The sequence below is a fragment of the Myotis nattereri genome (assembly GCF_964212035.1).
Source record: "Myotis nattereri genome assembly, chromosome: 3".
Lineage (NCBI taxonomy): Eukaryota > Metazoa > Chordata > Mammalia > Chiroptera > Vespertilionidae > Myotis > Myotis nattereri.
The window spans coordinates 159,480,359-159,495,615 of NC_138077.1; the positions used below are offsets into that span (position 1 = coordinate 159,480,359).

The following is a 15,257-nucleotide window of genomic DNA, read 5'->3' on the forward strand; positions in this document are numbered from 1 at the left end:
AAATTGCATTACTAATAAACTTTGACAACTTTAGATTGTAATTTATTAAATTGGCCAGAAATGCCATTATAACTAAATACAGAACAGCTACATAACTCTACATCATTCTATCTGAAGTTAAAATTTTTGCTTCAAATTCTTCCTCCAAATACCCATCTTTAATGATAATTTATCCCTTAATCACTGTTCCACAGATAAATAAGAAAATAGAAGTCTGGAACCTCTTATCTCATAAGCTACTGGTTGACAACCTGAAGTATATAAAGTTTAAGTTCTTAACAGATGTCAGTTGAAAGGTCTTCAGTAATCAATGCAAAATGTATAATCTAAATCTTTAAGTAGCATTATCATCAATGAGCACAACAATCAACAACATAAAATACCATATTCATATTAACAAGTTTTATTTCAGATCATCTTTTACTGTTTAAAAATTAAAACAGAACTCTTTCTGTAGGTGAAAAACTTTAATAGTACAAAAAATGTTTTTTACACACTAATATTGTTATCACCATCCCAGATAACAAAATTGTTCTTCTAGGCATACCACGTGATTAGATTAATTTCAACACCATTTAAAAAGAAGACTGAAATCAAGAGCTGTAAATCCTCTTGATATATAAGGCCTTTGGACTGGTTATTTCTGTCTATTATGGACAACCTGTTTCACCCACCAAGTTAGTGAACCTCTGACCCTGTTCTTTAGACTCAACTAAGTAATATATAGCTTACAAAAGATTATATATTTGAAGCATCATGACCACCACCTACCAAAGAAAGATCCTACTAAAACCCACAAACTATAGTACAGGAATCTTTTTTTTTTCTTTCTTTCTTTTTTTTTTTTTTTGGTGGCAGCAGTGGGATTACAGTGATCTTTTAAGGGAGCAATACTGACAAGGATTTACATCATTACAATATGAATAAACTTTCTGAATGAGCTTTATGAGAATTCCTGACCAAAAAAACAAGCAGGAGCAGAATCTAAAAATTAGAAAACTGATACATTCCAGAGATTTAACTAAGAGATCCCAATATGTTCAAATAGTAGTAATTTGAGGGCAGAAAATATTTTATTCATTTCTGCATTATTCAATGCATACTGGGCTGAAAAAATGACAGATGCTCATGTTTATTGCATAAAGGGAATGATCTATTCTTAGTCTCCTAAATAGAAACTTTAAAAGGTATATCTTGAATGTCAGGATAGAGAAGAGGCAGAAGCAAAATCACACATGTACATAGATGAGATATTTAATAATAATAAATTCTACTGGTATCATTAAGCATACTTTCAAAGAGACTTAGTTTTGCATGTCTTGTTCTATTTGAGTTATTCCATTAAAAGGTATACATGAACTCTACTTCATCCAACAGTCTTAGCTGGTGTTTAAATTTTTACCTTCATACATGAATAAAAATCTGGAGAGACCAAGAGCAATATAATAATAAGAAAATTTTCAAAATATGTATTGAATGATACATCCAAATAGCAGTTAGAGACATTCCTTGTAGGAACAGGATGACAAGTATAAACAGGACAAGAACTTTTAACATGCAGCTCATCCAAACTTATTTTAGTTTAAATTTTAGTGGTATTGTTATAGCTCCAAATGTTTAAAAAAAAATACACACACACACAAAAACCTAGTAACAGATTTTTTTTTAATGATAGAATATGTATACAACTCAGGGTCATGATCAATGTGACTAAACCATTAAATTATCTCAATCTTTTCATCTTTTGTCCCATAAATATAACACAGTATAATAATTTAACAGAGTTAATAAAGTAAATCGAGTAAATTAGCTGCCAAAATAGTTTAATTTTGTCAGCAAGTCAAAAATCTAAATGTTTGAGCCCATACTGAATTCATGAAAAGAATATTTTAAGTTATTATATCATGCCCACTTGACTTAGTAATCCCACCTCTAGGAATATATCCCAAGAAGTCAGAAACATCAATGAGAAAGAATACATGCACCCATATGTTCATAGCAGCACAATTTACAATAGCTAAGATTTGGAAACAGCCTAAGTGCCCATCAGCAGGAGAGTGGATTAAAAAACAGTGGTACATCAACACAATGGAATACTACGCTGCTGTAAAAAAAGAAGGAACTCTTACCATTTGCAATAGCATGGATGGACCTAGAGAGCATTATGGTAAGTGAAATAAGCCAGTCAGAGAAAGATAAATATCACATGATCTCACTCATTTATGGAATATAATGAACAACATAAACTGATGAACAAAAATAGATCCAGAGACACAGAAGCACTGAACAGACTATCCAACCTCAGAGGGAAGGCAGGAGGAGTAAGAGATCAACCAAAGGACTTGTATGCATGCATATAAACATAACCCATGGACACAGACAGTAGGGGGGTGAGGGCATGTGCTGGGGGGGTGGAAACGCCGGGAAGAGGTCAATGAGCGGGAGGTGGGGGAGAAGGAAACATATTAATACTTTAAACAATAAAGAATTTAAATTTTAAAAAGTTATTATATCATGGGTTTGGCTTTTCCCTAAAATCCCTTTCCTCCTCTGCCAAAAATAGTAACTCTATCAGGATTACAGAGTTCCTGAGATTTACATACTGTATAAAATGGCATGTATCAAAGGTGACAAAAAGCCTCCAACAGGGCTTTGACACTAGTCAACTACATCGCTCAGATATATGACAAGGCTACTATAATGACGGAGAGAAATCTAACCAAAATTCATACTGCTCCAATATAACATGAATTATTATGCAAATATCACTTGCACTGCTGAGCACTTGAATTATAATGGGCATGTCATCAACTATACAGTCAATTCTTTTTTTTTTTTTAAATATATTTTATTGATTTTCCACAGAGAGGAAGGGAGAGAGACAGAGAGCTAGAAACATCGATGAGAGAGAAACATCGATCAGCTGCCTCCTGCACATCTCCCACTGGGGATGTGCCCGCAACCCAGGTACATGCCCTTGACCGGAATCGAACCTGGGACCCTCCAGTCCGCAGGCCGACGCTCTATCCACTGAGCCAAACCGGTTTCGGCCAGTCAATTCTTTTATTACGTACATTTCAACTGCTTGTGGAAAATCTTAAAATTCAACTGGATTCCTTCTGCTTTCCAAAATGTTTCCCAGATACCATATCACTTTGTATTACCAAGGAATGCACTCTTAGAGTCAACAACATCTGCCTGTGCTTTAGAAAGACTGCTATTATTTAAAAAAACAACTAAGCACCCTGGTTGGGTGGCTCAGTAGGTTGGAGCATTGTCCTGTGCACCAGAAGTTTGCGAGTTCAATTCAGAGTTGGGGCACATACCTAGGCTGTGGGTTCAATCCTGGTCGAGATGTGTAGGGAAGGCAACAGATCAATATTTCTCTCTCACATCGCTGTTTCTTTCTTTCTCTCTCTCTCTGTCTCTCTCTCTCTCTCTCTAAGCATACCCTCAGGTGAGGATTAAAAAAACAGCAACCAACCAACCAATGTGCAATCCAAAAACAAATATGTGTTTGGGATACATACCATAAAAATGATTTCTAACAGTTAGTTGACTAAAAGTTTATCAAAAGAAACAGCATTGGAGAAGAATTAGGACTTCAAAGAAAAAAATCATAAGACTGTAATAACTCTTACTTTAAGGAGATTTAACATGTAAATATCCAGATTGATAGCAAGTTTTAGAATTACTAGTATGAGAACCTTTAAAAAGTTTTGATTCATAAAAACCCAATTTATTTATTTTTAGAAATATATAGTAAATAAAAAGATCCAGTTGATTTAAAACAATAACTGAAGAAGCAAGCTAGTATAGAGATTAATGTACAAAATAAAAGTCTTATCATATAAATACTACCTTCCTTTTTTATATATATTTTCTTACTGATTTCAGAGAGGAAGGGAGAGGGAGAGAGTTAGAAACATCAATGATGAGAAAGAATCATTGATCGGCTGCCTCCTGCACACCCCCTTCTGGAAATCGAGCCCGCAACCCGGGCATGTGCCCTTGACCGGAATCAAACCCTGGACCCTTTAGTCTGCAGGCTGACACTCTATCCACTAATCCAAACCAGTCAGGGCTAAATACTACCTTTCAGTATTTAAAGTAAGTTATTGATTAAACCATAAACAAGCAAAAAAAAGAAGGCATAAAGAAATGTTAGAGAACTAAAATACTATAAGGATGTGTTACTTAAAAAAATTTTTTTAGTCTTTTAATACAAACTTGTGTTGACATCTACTAAACAATTCAGAACTACACCTAAATTTTTTCAGAGAGACTAATTCAAAATCCAATTTTAAATTTCTGTAGTTCGGTGTTTTTTGTTTTCCAATGATTCAACTATGTGGAAAATTTCTGTGTTTTAAAATAACGTTATTTACTACATACCATAAAATTAACCCATTATAATGGGCATGTCATCAACTATACAGTCAATTCTTTTATTACGTACATTTCAACTGCTTGTGGAAGCAGTTGAATTCGATGAGTTTAGTAAAGTTATAGAATTGTGCGACCATCACCACAATAATTAGAACATTTATCTCTAGTTACTATTTGTAGCTAATCCTTGTTCCTACCTCTAGCCCTAGGCAACCACTGATCTGCTTTCTTTCTTTACAAATTTGCCTTTTCTATGTAATGCATATAAATGGAACCATAACCTATATAGTCTTTTACATCCAACTTTTTTATTTAGCATAGTTTTTAAATTTCATCCATGATATAGCAGACTTAATTAAATTGGTAATTTTAAATTGCTAAATAGTATTCCATTGTGTGTGTGTGTGTGCGCGCGCGCTCACACATACATAGTATTTATCACATTTTGTTTATCCATTCATCAAATGATAGTACTTTCGACTTGTCTCTAGTCGGGGACCATTACAAATAATGCTGCTATGAACATTCACATACATGTCTTTGGGTCGACGTATATTTTCATTTCTCTTTTATAGATTCCTAGTAGTAGTACTGCTGGGCCATATAATAAATTTAAAACATCTCTATTTTTATTCAGCTTTAAAAAACACAGCATTTAAGGCCCTGGTTGGGTAGCTCAGTTGGTTAGAGCATCAGATACTCCAAGGTTGCGGGTTTGATCTGTCAGGACACATACAAGAATTAACCAATGAATGCATAAATAAGTGGAACAAATTGATGTTTCTCTCTTTTCTTTCTCTCTCTCTCCTCTCTAAAAATCAATCAATAATTTTTTTAAAACCCCAGCATTTAAAATTGTGGATATTAGAGATTTTCAAACCATGAACAAACTGGATCACTAGGTTCTCTTAGTTCCTAAATACATAATTTAGCATGTTTCACTCATACACTTCTCAGTTCGTGGTTCCTTCCCACTGTCCCAAGCCTTGAAACAGTGCAATAATTGCGGGGCGGGGGTACATCAGGTAAATTAGTAATGGCTCCAATCATAAAATTCAGTGTTTTGTTACTGTTAGAGAAAGCCATAGGGCTATGGAACCAGGCCTGCAGGCATGAACAGATATGAAAAACGAAGAGAAAAATGTTTTCCCACATTTTCACAGTACTATAACTAAAGGGATTTTTTTAAAAGAATGAGACATTCTGAATAAAAGGCAAATATAATCCTTTTCTGTAAAGAAAAAACGATTTTTTTAAAAAGAATCAAATATAGTAACTTTTATTTTAACTATTTTCAAGTAGCATAACTAGAAAATGGTATTTCTGAATAGCATATTTTAAAGCATTGAAGAGCTTTAAAATATATTATTTTAAAACTTATTCCCCCCCCCCCTCACTATTACCTATTGTTTATATAAATTATCTGATTCAAGAACAACAACAAAAATTCAGGGTAAAAAATAAATAAATAAATAAAAACGAAAAGGAAAAAAAAAATTCAGGGTATATAGATGATCCCACTTCAGTTTTTTTGTTTGTTTGTTTTTTGGTGTTGTTTTTATATTCACTCACTGATGACGATCAGTAAAAATCAAACTAGAGAAATATCACTCAATAAAAACACTACTAAAAGGTAATGTTAAACCAAAAAAAATGTGTATTATTTGGTGACTTGAAATTTCTGAAGACAAATATTCTCAGTCCTATGGCTGAGTCAGTTATCAATGAGATGTGGAGTAAAGCAGTGGGTATCTGGTTTTCCATGGAAATTTATATTTGTGGATTTCTTTTTTTAAATTTTTACTTGGCTTTATTGAGGTGAGATTGGTTAATAAAACTATATAGTTTTCATGTGTAAATTTTATAATATATCATCTGCATATTATATTGTGTGTTCACCACCAAAAGTCAAGTCTCCCTCCATCACCATTTATCCCCTCTATTTATGGATTTCTTTACAAAATAAGTTCTTTGGAAATAGTACACTATTAGTAGTACCTGAGAATCCTGCTTAGCTTTTATGATGAACCGAACCATAGTATTTTGAGTAGTGTGGCCACAGGAGCAAGCAGATTAAACTGCCAACTATTTGCCTTTTTCAATATTACTTTATAGGAACCTGACAATGCAGGTCCTCATCACACCAAAGCTAGCAGCAAAAGCTGCTATTTTTGGCAACTCAGATCAAAAAGAAAAATAAGACAAAGAAAAAAGCCTTAATATATAATCACCCTGCTTATCTAAATTTAATTTTTAACTTAAAATGAATAGTCACTTTTTCACTGTTTTAGGATATATTTCTAATTAGAAAAAGTTAACATTAAATGCAATAAAGAATTCAAAGACATAACAGGAAAGTTTTCATAACTTAAACTTTCATAATTTATAAGAATTTAAAAGAGAACACTTTGGGTGAAAATAAAATAACTTTAAGTTCTGATTTTTAAAAATGTAGGAATTAAAGTATTTTTGTTGTTAATTAGCAATTTAAAACAGACTTACTTTACAGCTATGGAGATGATGACAAACAATTTAAAATCTAGACTGATAAAATAATCTTAAAATATCTCATCTACTGTATTCAACTAGTTTCTGATCTCACAATGCAAGAAACAAAAGTACCGCAGGGACAGGAAAGGGAAGTTGTCATGCTTTTCTCTAGAGCTAGACAGTAAAATTTCAAAGGAAATAGTGCTACCTAAAAGTAAATCAATAATTATGCTAAGTGGCCATTTTAGGTCAAAAATTGTATTTCTGAGATCTCATTTTCTTGGCAACAATTACTGTTTACAATTAAGCTAAAAACTTGTTCTGGTATTTTATGACATCAGGAAAATTCTTTCCTCTCCAGGCGGAATGCCAAAAACAACTAGAGCTAAATGCCTAGGCCTTCTTCTCAGAGAGACGACTTTCTCTTGTTCAAGCTAAACTAGCTTTGCTATAAGAAAGGCAAAAAACTTCTTTTTTGTGAATAAAATAGAAACTAACCAGAATTTGAACTGCCAATCTTAAGATTTTAAATGATTGAAGGATCTTTACTGGTTCTGGTAGAAAACTCATTAAAAAATAAAACAGGTTGCATAAGACTTTTGACACAATTCATTAATGTGTATGAGAATTTAAGGTTCCTTTTCAAATATAAATGTTAACAATATTAATCTAGTGGTAGAATACGGATATTACAAAATGCCAAAATCTTAAAAAAAGGCAACCAAGTATATCTGATTGACAGCTATGTAATATTCATTCATATCATCAGAGATAAATTGTTTTTATCCATTATTTATCTTTCTACATTGATATGTCTGATGATTTAATTTAATGACAGCCAGAAAGCTGAGAGAGACCGGGGAAAGAGAGAAAGAGACACAGAGCTGGAGAGACAGAAAGATATACACCAAATTCTTACCTTCCTCCCCAAACTGATCATATATTTCTCTCTTTTTAGGATCACTCAATACTTCATAAGCTTCTGCGACCTCTTTAAATTTTTCCTCTGCCTGAGGAGATTTGTTCTTGTCCGGGTGAAATTTGAGGGCTTGTTTTCGGTAAGCCTTTTTAATATCTTCATCTGACGCTCCTTTTTCAATTCCCAAAATGCAATAATAGTCTTTCCCCATTTCGAATGCCTTGAAATGAACTTAGATTTCCCTTTGTGAAAGAAAACTGCGTCCCCAGTCTTAGCAATACAAGGATTCTAAGGAAAATAAACCAAGCAGGGTATTTTAAAAGTTAAAGCAATTAGCAATTCAGCCTCGCTGTCTTAAGGCAGCAAGCAGACAGCATATCCGTATTTAATTCCTTCCCCAACAGCTCACTTACAGATAAATATACACTACACAGGAGACAGCCTTCTAGATCCTCCCATTCTCACTACGTGTCTCTGTACTTTCTAGAACAGCAAATGCTACAGGACGTCACTTCCCCAGCTGCCGCTAGTCAAAGATCTGAGCTAGGTTTTCTCCTCCTCCATGATTAACTATTCATTTTCCTTCTGGCTCTACCATCTGTATTTCCTTTTTAAGAGGCCAAGTAGATTAAGACAGCCAATATTTCAGCATACAATGTCATAACTACGTTTTTTTATTTACTCCATTCTAGGTGAAAAGTAACAAAAATAATTATAGCTATTAGGCATCCTATCTTAAAATAAATTAAACTTGTTATGCAAATAAAAGTACCCATGGGTACTTATTTTCGGTATTTTCACTTCAATTTCAAGTTATTCAAGTGTAAGATATACAATACTAAAATATGGTTTGTCTAAATTAAAATTTTCAAAAAATGTGTCATTTTCAAAATTCCTGGGGTTTATCAATCAAAATGCTATAAGTCAATATACAAATTTCACATTGTAAAAAGGCTATATCATAAACTTCAAAAAAATATTTTAAAAATAACTAGAGGACTTAAATATTATTTTAGCTAATGATTTTAAATGGTCTTTTTATATAAATAAAAGTTAATAGTTCTGGCAAACTAATATTTATGAAATTTTCATATCTGATTTTAGTTACTTCAACTAAAATAGAATGAGACACCTCTAATTCCTTAGAGTCACTGAAGACCTTTTGTGCTGCAGGACAGAGAGGAGAAAAGTATCAGGTTACCAACAGTAAATACTCATGTTTCTTTCAAGACCTTAATTGGATCAGCTTAAAATCTGGATATGCTATTTTTGGGGCAATAGTATGAGAAATATTTTTTCTTTTAAGAACACAGTTTCCCTAATTATAAATATAAATTATTGTTAAAGATTTTGGAAAACAGAAAGGAAAGAAATTAAAATAAAAACCTCCCTATCATACCACTTTAGATAATTCCCTGCTAAATGTTAGTGTATTTCCTTCTAATCCTTTTTTTCTTAGGAATATATGTTTATTTATTTTTTGTAGTTTGGTATATTTATCAACAAATTTTATGTCATATCACTTATATACCCTTTTGATGTCTGCTCTTATATATTTTGGGTATTTGTGAGTCATACTTTAAATGTATATAACTAATCTCTTATTTCCTGTATGGTTTCCTCATCTTTTCAAAGTGTTCCTATTTCTAATATAATATTGAAAGATGGATTAATAAGAAAATGTCAAAAAAATTGCATAGAAAAAAATTACATAGAGCCTTATACTTAAGTATCTTAAGTCTGTAAACTTAAAATAAAAAAGAACATTTATGCAGAAAAGTAAATGTACACGATGTTTAGAGTATACTGAAAAGGTGATGATCATGTGTTAACCTTTTAAGGTATGGGAACACCTACTGTATATGCCAAATCGCTTTATATTAATGATTCAGCAATTCTTTCAGATGTCCATTTTTGTGCATTCTGATAGCTTTCTTATTTCTCAAAACTCTCTATTTTAAAAACACTTTGACATTAGAAATTTATAACATCCATCTAGCCTAGTTACAGGTTATAGAGGTTTGTCAGATATTCAACAAAATTTTTAGTCCCATCAAGAAATAATGTCAAAAGATAAATTTTCAAATTCAAAAATACATAGAAAACAGTACTAATATACAAAATCACTTTAAAACTCCTACTTAAAAAAAAAAAAAAAAAAAGCAACTTGGAGTCCAGTGCAGGGATCAACAATTAATTACCAAAGGAACACTGACATTACTATCCATGAAAAGCCTAAATTATTCTGGTGGGTAACACGGAGAAGAAAAAAAAGTAAATTTTCATCTTATTTGATAATTTTCAGAGAGCTAGAAATATTATAAGGACTTGGCATATTTAATGATTTTAAAAACCAAAAACTAGGTTTTTCACATTTCTGAGAAATGAATTATTTATTAACAAATGAAAAGAAATCAGGCTCTCCATACATAGAGAAGGATGATAAAAGGATTTTCATAGTTCTTCAAATATCTTAAACACATAAAAGAATAATAGTGGTAAAGTCAAAAGGCCAGAATTCACCTCAAATTGGAAATTTCAAGTTAATAAGAAAACAATTATAATTTTTAAGACTTCAAATAATAAAATAACCTAGTAGCTTTTGACAAAATGACCAGATACTTGTACACTTATAGTTTTAAAAAATATTTTTATTGATTTTTAGAGAGAGAGGAAGTGGGAGGGACAAAGGGAAAGAAACATCAATGTGAGAGAGCAGCATGAATCCCCCTACTGGAGACCCACAACCCAGGAATATGCTCTGACTGGGAATCAAACCAGCTACCTCTCGGTGCTCCAACCAACTGAGTCACACCGGCGAGGACGAGTAATAGCTTTGTAAATAATTCTTTCAAATATTTGGGAACAGTTATTAAAAGTGGTTTTAAAATCCCTGTATATAACACACTTGGAAATTTGTCCTTAGAAAGTAATTCATAGGATAAAATGATTATATATACAAATATAATCATTGCAATTAGATGCAATAGGGTAATGGATCAATATGATCATTTTTAAATTACATAATATTTTAGAGACATTTCACACTTACATTCACTTAGGGGTTGAAATTTCCTTACACAATCACTTTACATTAAATATTCGTCATCCAAGTTTGCATGAAATAAATGTGGGTTTTTTTGAGGGGTGGGGAAGGCAAGCAATTATCATCCCTGTAAATAATTATCATAACAAAAATAGAATATATAAAGGGAACAGTAGTGGCAGCCTTTTGGGAAAATGGAGCAGGAAAAAAATGTGAAAACTCATTTAATTGTTTTCAAAATGAAAAGGAAAAAGGAAACCTAAAATAGAGTCTATTTGCAACATTATTTAGAAATCACATAAATCCCTGCTTATTTGATACTAGAGGCCCAGTGCACAAAATTCGTGCATGGGCGGGGTGTGTCCCTCAGCCCAGCCTGAACCCTCTCCAATCTGGGACTCCTCGAGGATATCTGACTGCCCTCTCAGACAGTTGGACATCCCTCTCAAAATCCGGGACTGCTGGCTCCCAACTGCTCGCCTGCCTGCCTGCCAGATTGCCCCTAACCGCTTCTGCCTGCCAGCCTGATCTTCCCCTAACCACGCCCCTGCCAGCCTGATTGCCCCCAACTGCCCTCTCCTGCAGGCCTGGTATCTCCCAACTGCCCTCCCATGCTGGTCTGATCACCCACAACTGCCCTCTCCTACTGGCCATGTTGAGGTGGCCATCTTGTGTGTTGGAGTGATGGTCAATTTGCATATTACCTCTTTATTATATAGGATTACAGGTATGTGTATGTGTGACAGAAAATTTGAGAACAAAATCTAGCTAGAGTTTATAAGTTATTTTTTTTCCTTAAATACCTTTAAGGCTCCTTTATAGCTATTTAAAGTATCTTTCATTGATTTTTTTAGAGAGGAAGGGAGAGGGAGAGAGAGAGAGAAACATCAATGTGGGAGTGAAACATTGATCGGATGCCTCCTATACACCCCCTACCTGGGGATAGAGCCTGCAACCCGGGTATGTGCCCTTACCAGGAATCAAATTGTCAACCTTTTGGTGCACTGAATGACACCCAACCAACCGAGCCACAGCAGCCAGAGCTAGTGTGCTATATTTTCAACAAAGATGAAACTAGTATTTGTATTTTTTTAAATATATATACTTTTTTATTTCAGAAAGGAAGGCAGAGGTAGAGAGAGATAGAAACATCTATTTTTGAATGGCTGCCTCCTGCATGCCCCACACAGGGGATTGAGCCCAAAACCTGGGCATATGCCCTGACCAGGAATTGAACTGTGACCTCCTGTTTCATAAGTCGACACTCAAACACTGAGCCACATCGGTTGGGCCATGTTTGTATTTTTAAATTTTTACCTTACTACTCAAACACTGATGAGATTATTCCATGAAAACACAATTATTTCCTTTATTAAAAGAAAGTTACAAAGAATCATATTCTTCTCAATATTTAGTTTATAAGGTCAAGTTCTCATGTTGAGAATAGGTCATCTGTGACTGAAGGCAAGTTACAATATATGTTAAAGAAATGATTTTTCAGCCCTAACCAGTTTGGCTCAGTGGATAGAGCATCAGCCTGCAGACTGAAGGGTCCCAGGTTTGATTCCGGTCAAGGGCATGTACCTTGGTTGCAGGCACATCCCCAGTAGGAAGTGTGCAGGAGACAGCTGATTGATGTTTCTCTCTCATTGATGTTTCTAGCTTTCTATCCCTCTCCCTTCCTTCTGTAAAAAAATCAATAAAATATTTTTTAAAAAATAAATGATTTTCATTTTTTTAAACCAAATCAGAAATCTTAAGTTTGTTTATTACTTTGTTTACAAAAGTTAATAGCAACAAACTTTTTGTGCTTAATAATATATTTAGGGGGAAAGTGTCACTCTATTTAAGAGAGCCATGCATGGGCCAGGATTACGTAAAAATTTAATGATACTATATTTTGTTTTTTATAACTTTACAAAACTTCCTTATTTGGCTTATTATGCTCTTTAATAAATATAGAAAAATTATTTTTATAAAACTATGAGATTTTTATTTTATAATCATAGTTCAAATACTAAATATAAAATAAGAAAAAAGTAAATATTAAATATATTTAGATGAGAGCTAAAGATCATTTTAATCACAAAAACTAAAAGTATATTACTAGTCATTCAACTAATGCTATCTTAACCTTCTACTTTGGCTTTATTCATATACAATAAAAATGTTTTCTTTCTCCAACTCACAAATCATTTCTCAGTTTATAATAAATTAGTATAGCGAAAGGCAACATGCCTTCTAGAGCTTCAGCAAAAAGATCACTATTAAAATTCAGATCATCATACTTAAATACTCAAAGACAAATGACTTCTAATATTTTACCTATGTTCCTATTGAAAACTCTTCTGTCAATAATTAATTCTTAAATGAGTAAATTTAGTCCTGAAATTTCTCAGTGATTGGTTTTTAAAAATTATGACTTCCATTCCCTGCTACTTCTTATCAAGAATGAGAAAACTGAGGTTCTTTTATTCCTTGTTAATAGTACTTTAGATATTGAATATAATCTCAAATATAAGTATGTAACAGTAGTTGTAAAACTTGCTAAGATGGCACCAGGGAATATTGATAGTGTTGTTAAAAGCACAGACTTCGGAGCCAGACAATCTGGGTTGGAATCCTGGCAATACCACTACTAGCTGTGTGGCCTTGGATTTCACTTCTCTGTGCTTCAGGTTCCTTATCTCTCAAATGAAATTAGTATTAATACTAACTTCATAGGGTTGTTGTGAGAATTAAATGAGAGAAATGTATGATGCACTTACATGTGACTGACACATAGTGAGGACTATGGAAGTGTTATCAACTGTGATGACAATGATTTCATAATATGAAACAAAAATTTTAGAAAAAATATTACTATACAATATGTATAGCAAAATATCCTTTTTTAAAAAATATTTTTTATTGATTTTTTACAGAGAGGAAGGGAGAGGGATAGAGAGTTAGAAACATCGATCAGCTGCCTCCTGCACACTCCCTACTGGGTATGTGCCCACAACCAAGGTACATACCCTTGACCGGAATCAAACCTGGGACCCTTGAGTCCGCAGGCCAACCACGCTCTATCCACTGAGCCAAACCAGTTAGGGCAAAAATATCCTTTTACACGCATACACATACACACACACACACACACAAAAACCTGTCCAACTAAGAATTAATGGCTCTTTCCAAATATTCCAGTTAATATTTGCTACTTACCCATCTTGACTCTATTCAAATTTCATCATTAAAACTTAACATAAAAAAAAAAACTTCACATAGGTAGTATTCACTGTATTGAAAATATATTCATTTGTATTTCAAGTGCATTCATTGTATTTCAAGTGCTTTGTGTTTCAAATACAGTAATCAAAGAGTGTGGTATTGGTGAAAGAATAGGCAAATAGATCAATGGAAGAGAATAGGGAATCCAAAAATAGACCCATAATTACCAGTATAGTCAACTGATCTTTGACAAAGGAGCAAAGGCTAAATAGCACTGGAACAACTGGACATCCACTTGCAAAGAAATAAATCTAGACACAGACTTTAAATTATACCCTTCACAGAAATTAACTCAAAATGGATCTACAGACCTAAAAATAAAATGCAAAATTATAAAACTTCTAGAACATAGGAAAAATCTAAATGACCTTGGGTTTAGCAATGACTTTTTTTGTGTATTAATCTTCACCCAAGGATATTTTTTCCACTGTTTTTTTTTTGGTTTTTTTTTTAGAGAGAGCTTGTAAAGAAGGGAGGGAGGGAGTAGGAGGAGGAGAAAGAGAGAGAGAGAAAAATCTATGTGAGACACATTCATTGGTTGTCTCCCACATGTGTCCAGACAGGTGCCAGGGATCAAACCTGTAACCCAGGTACATATGTGCCCTTGACTGGTAATCAAACCTGAGACCATTTGGTGCACAAGCCAATGCTCTAACCATTGAGAACACCAGCCAGGGCTGCAATGACTTTTTTTTAATCTTCACCAAAGGATATGTTTGTTGATGTTTATTAATTTTAGAGAGAGGAAGGGAGAGAGAGACAGAGAGAGCAAGACATCCATGTGAGAAACATCCATGTGAGGGCACAGACCAGGGATTGAACCCACAACTTTTGGTGTATAGGTTGATGCTCCAACCAACTGAGCCACTCAACCAGGGGTGACAATTACTTTCTGAATATAATACCAAAGGCATACTTCATGAAAGAACTGATAAGCTGGACTTCATTAAAATTAAAATTTTCTGCTGAGAAAGACACTGTCAATAGAATGAAAAAACAAGCCACAGATGGAGAAAATAATTCAGAAGTCATCCAATAAAAAACTGTTATCCAAAATATATAAAAAACTCTTAGAACTCAACAATTAGAAAACAAGTCAATTAAAACATGGGCCAAATATCTTAACAGACATCTCACCAA

At 33.4% G+C, this 15,257-nt stretch overlaps 1 protein-coding gene across 3 annotated transcripts in view; it reads right to left on the minus strand.

The window, feature by feature from the left end:
- The window catches only part of DNAJB4 (DnaJ heat shock protein family (Hsp40) member B4), a 52,760-nt gene that overhangs the window by 3,324 nt on the left and 34,179 nt on the right, over positions 1 to 15,257 (minus strand). The window contains exons 1-2 of one of the 3 annotated variants that reach the window (XM_081088437.1): positions 8,212 to 8,279; positions 7,799 to 8,086 (exon numbers count right to left, since the gene is read on the minus strand). The exons of 1 other annotated variant lie outside the window; for it this stretch is intronic. In XM_081088437.1, coding sequence (XP_080944563.1) covers positions 7,799 to 8,009 — 211 coding nt within the window. In that variant the 5' untranslated portion in view covers positions 8,010 to 8,086; positions 8,212 to 8,279. Of the gene's footprint in view, positions 1 to 7,798; positions 9,408 to 15,257 lie in introns of those variants that run through there. One more of the 3 variants, XM_081088436.1, reaches the window with a different exon arrangement.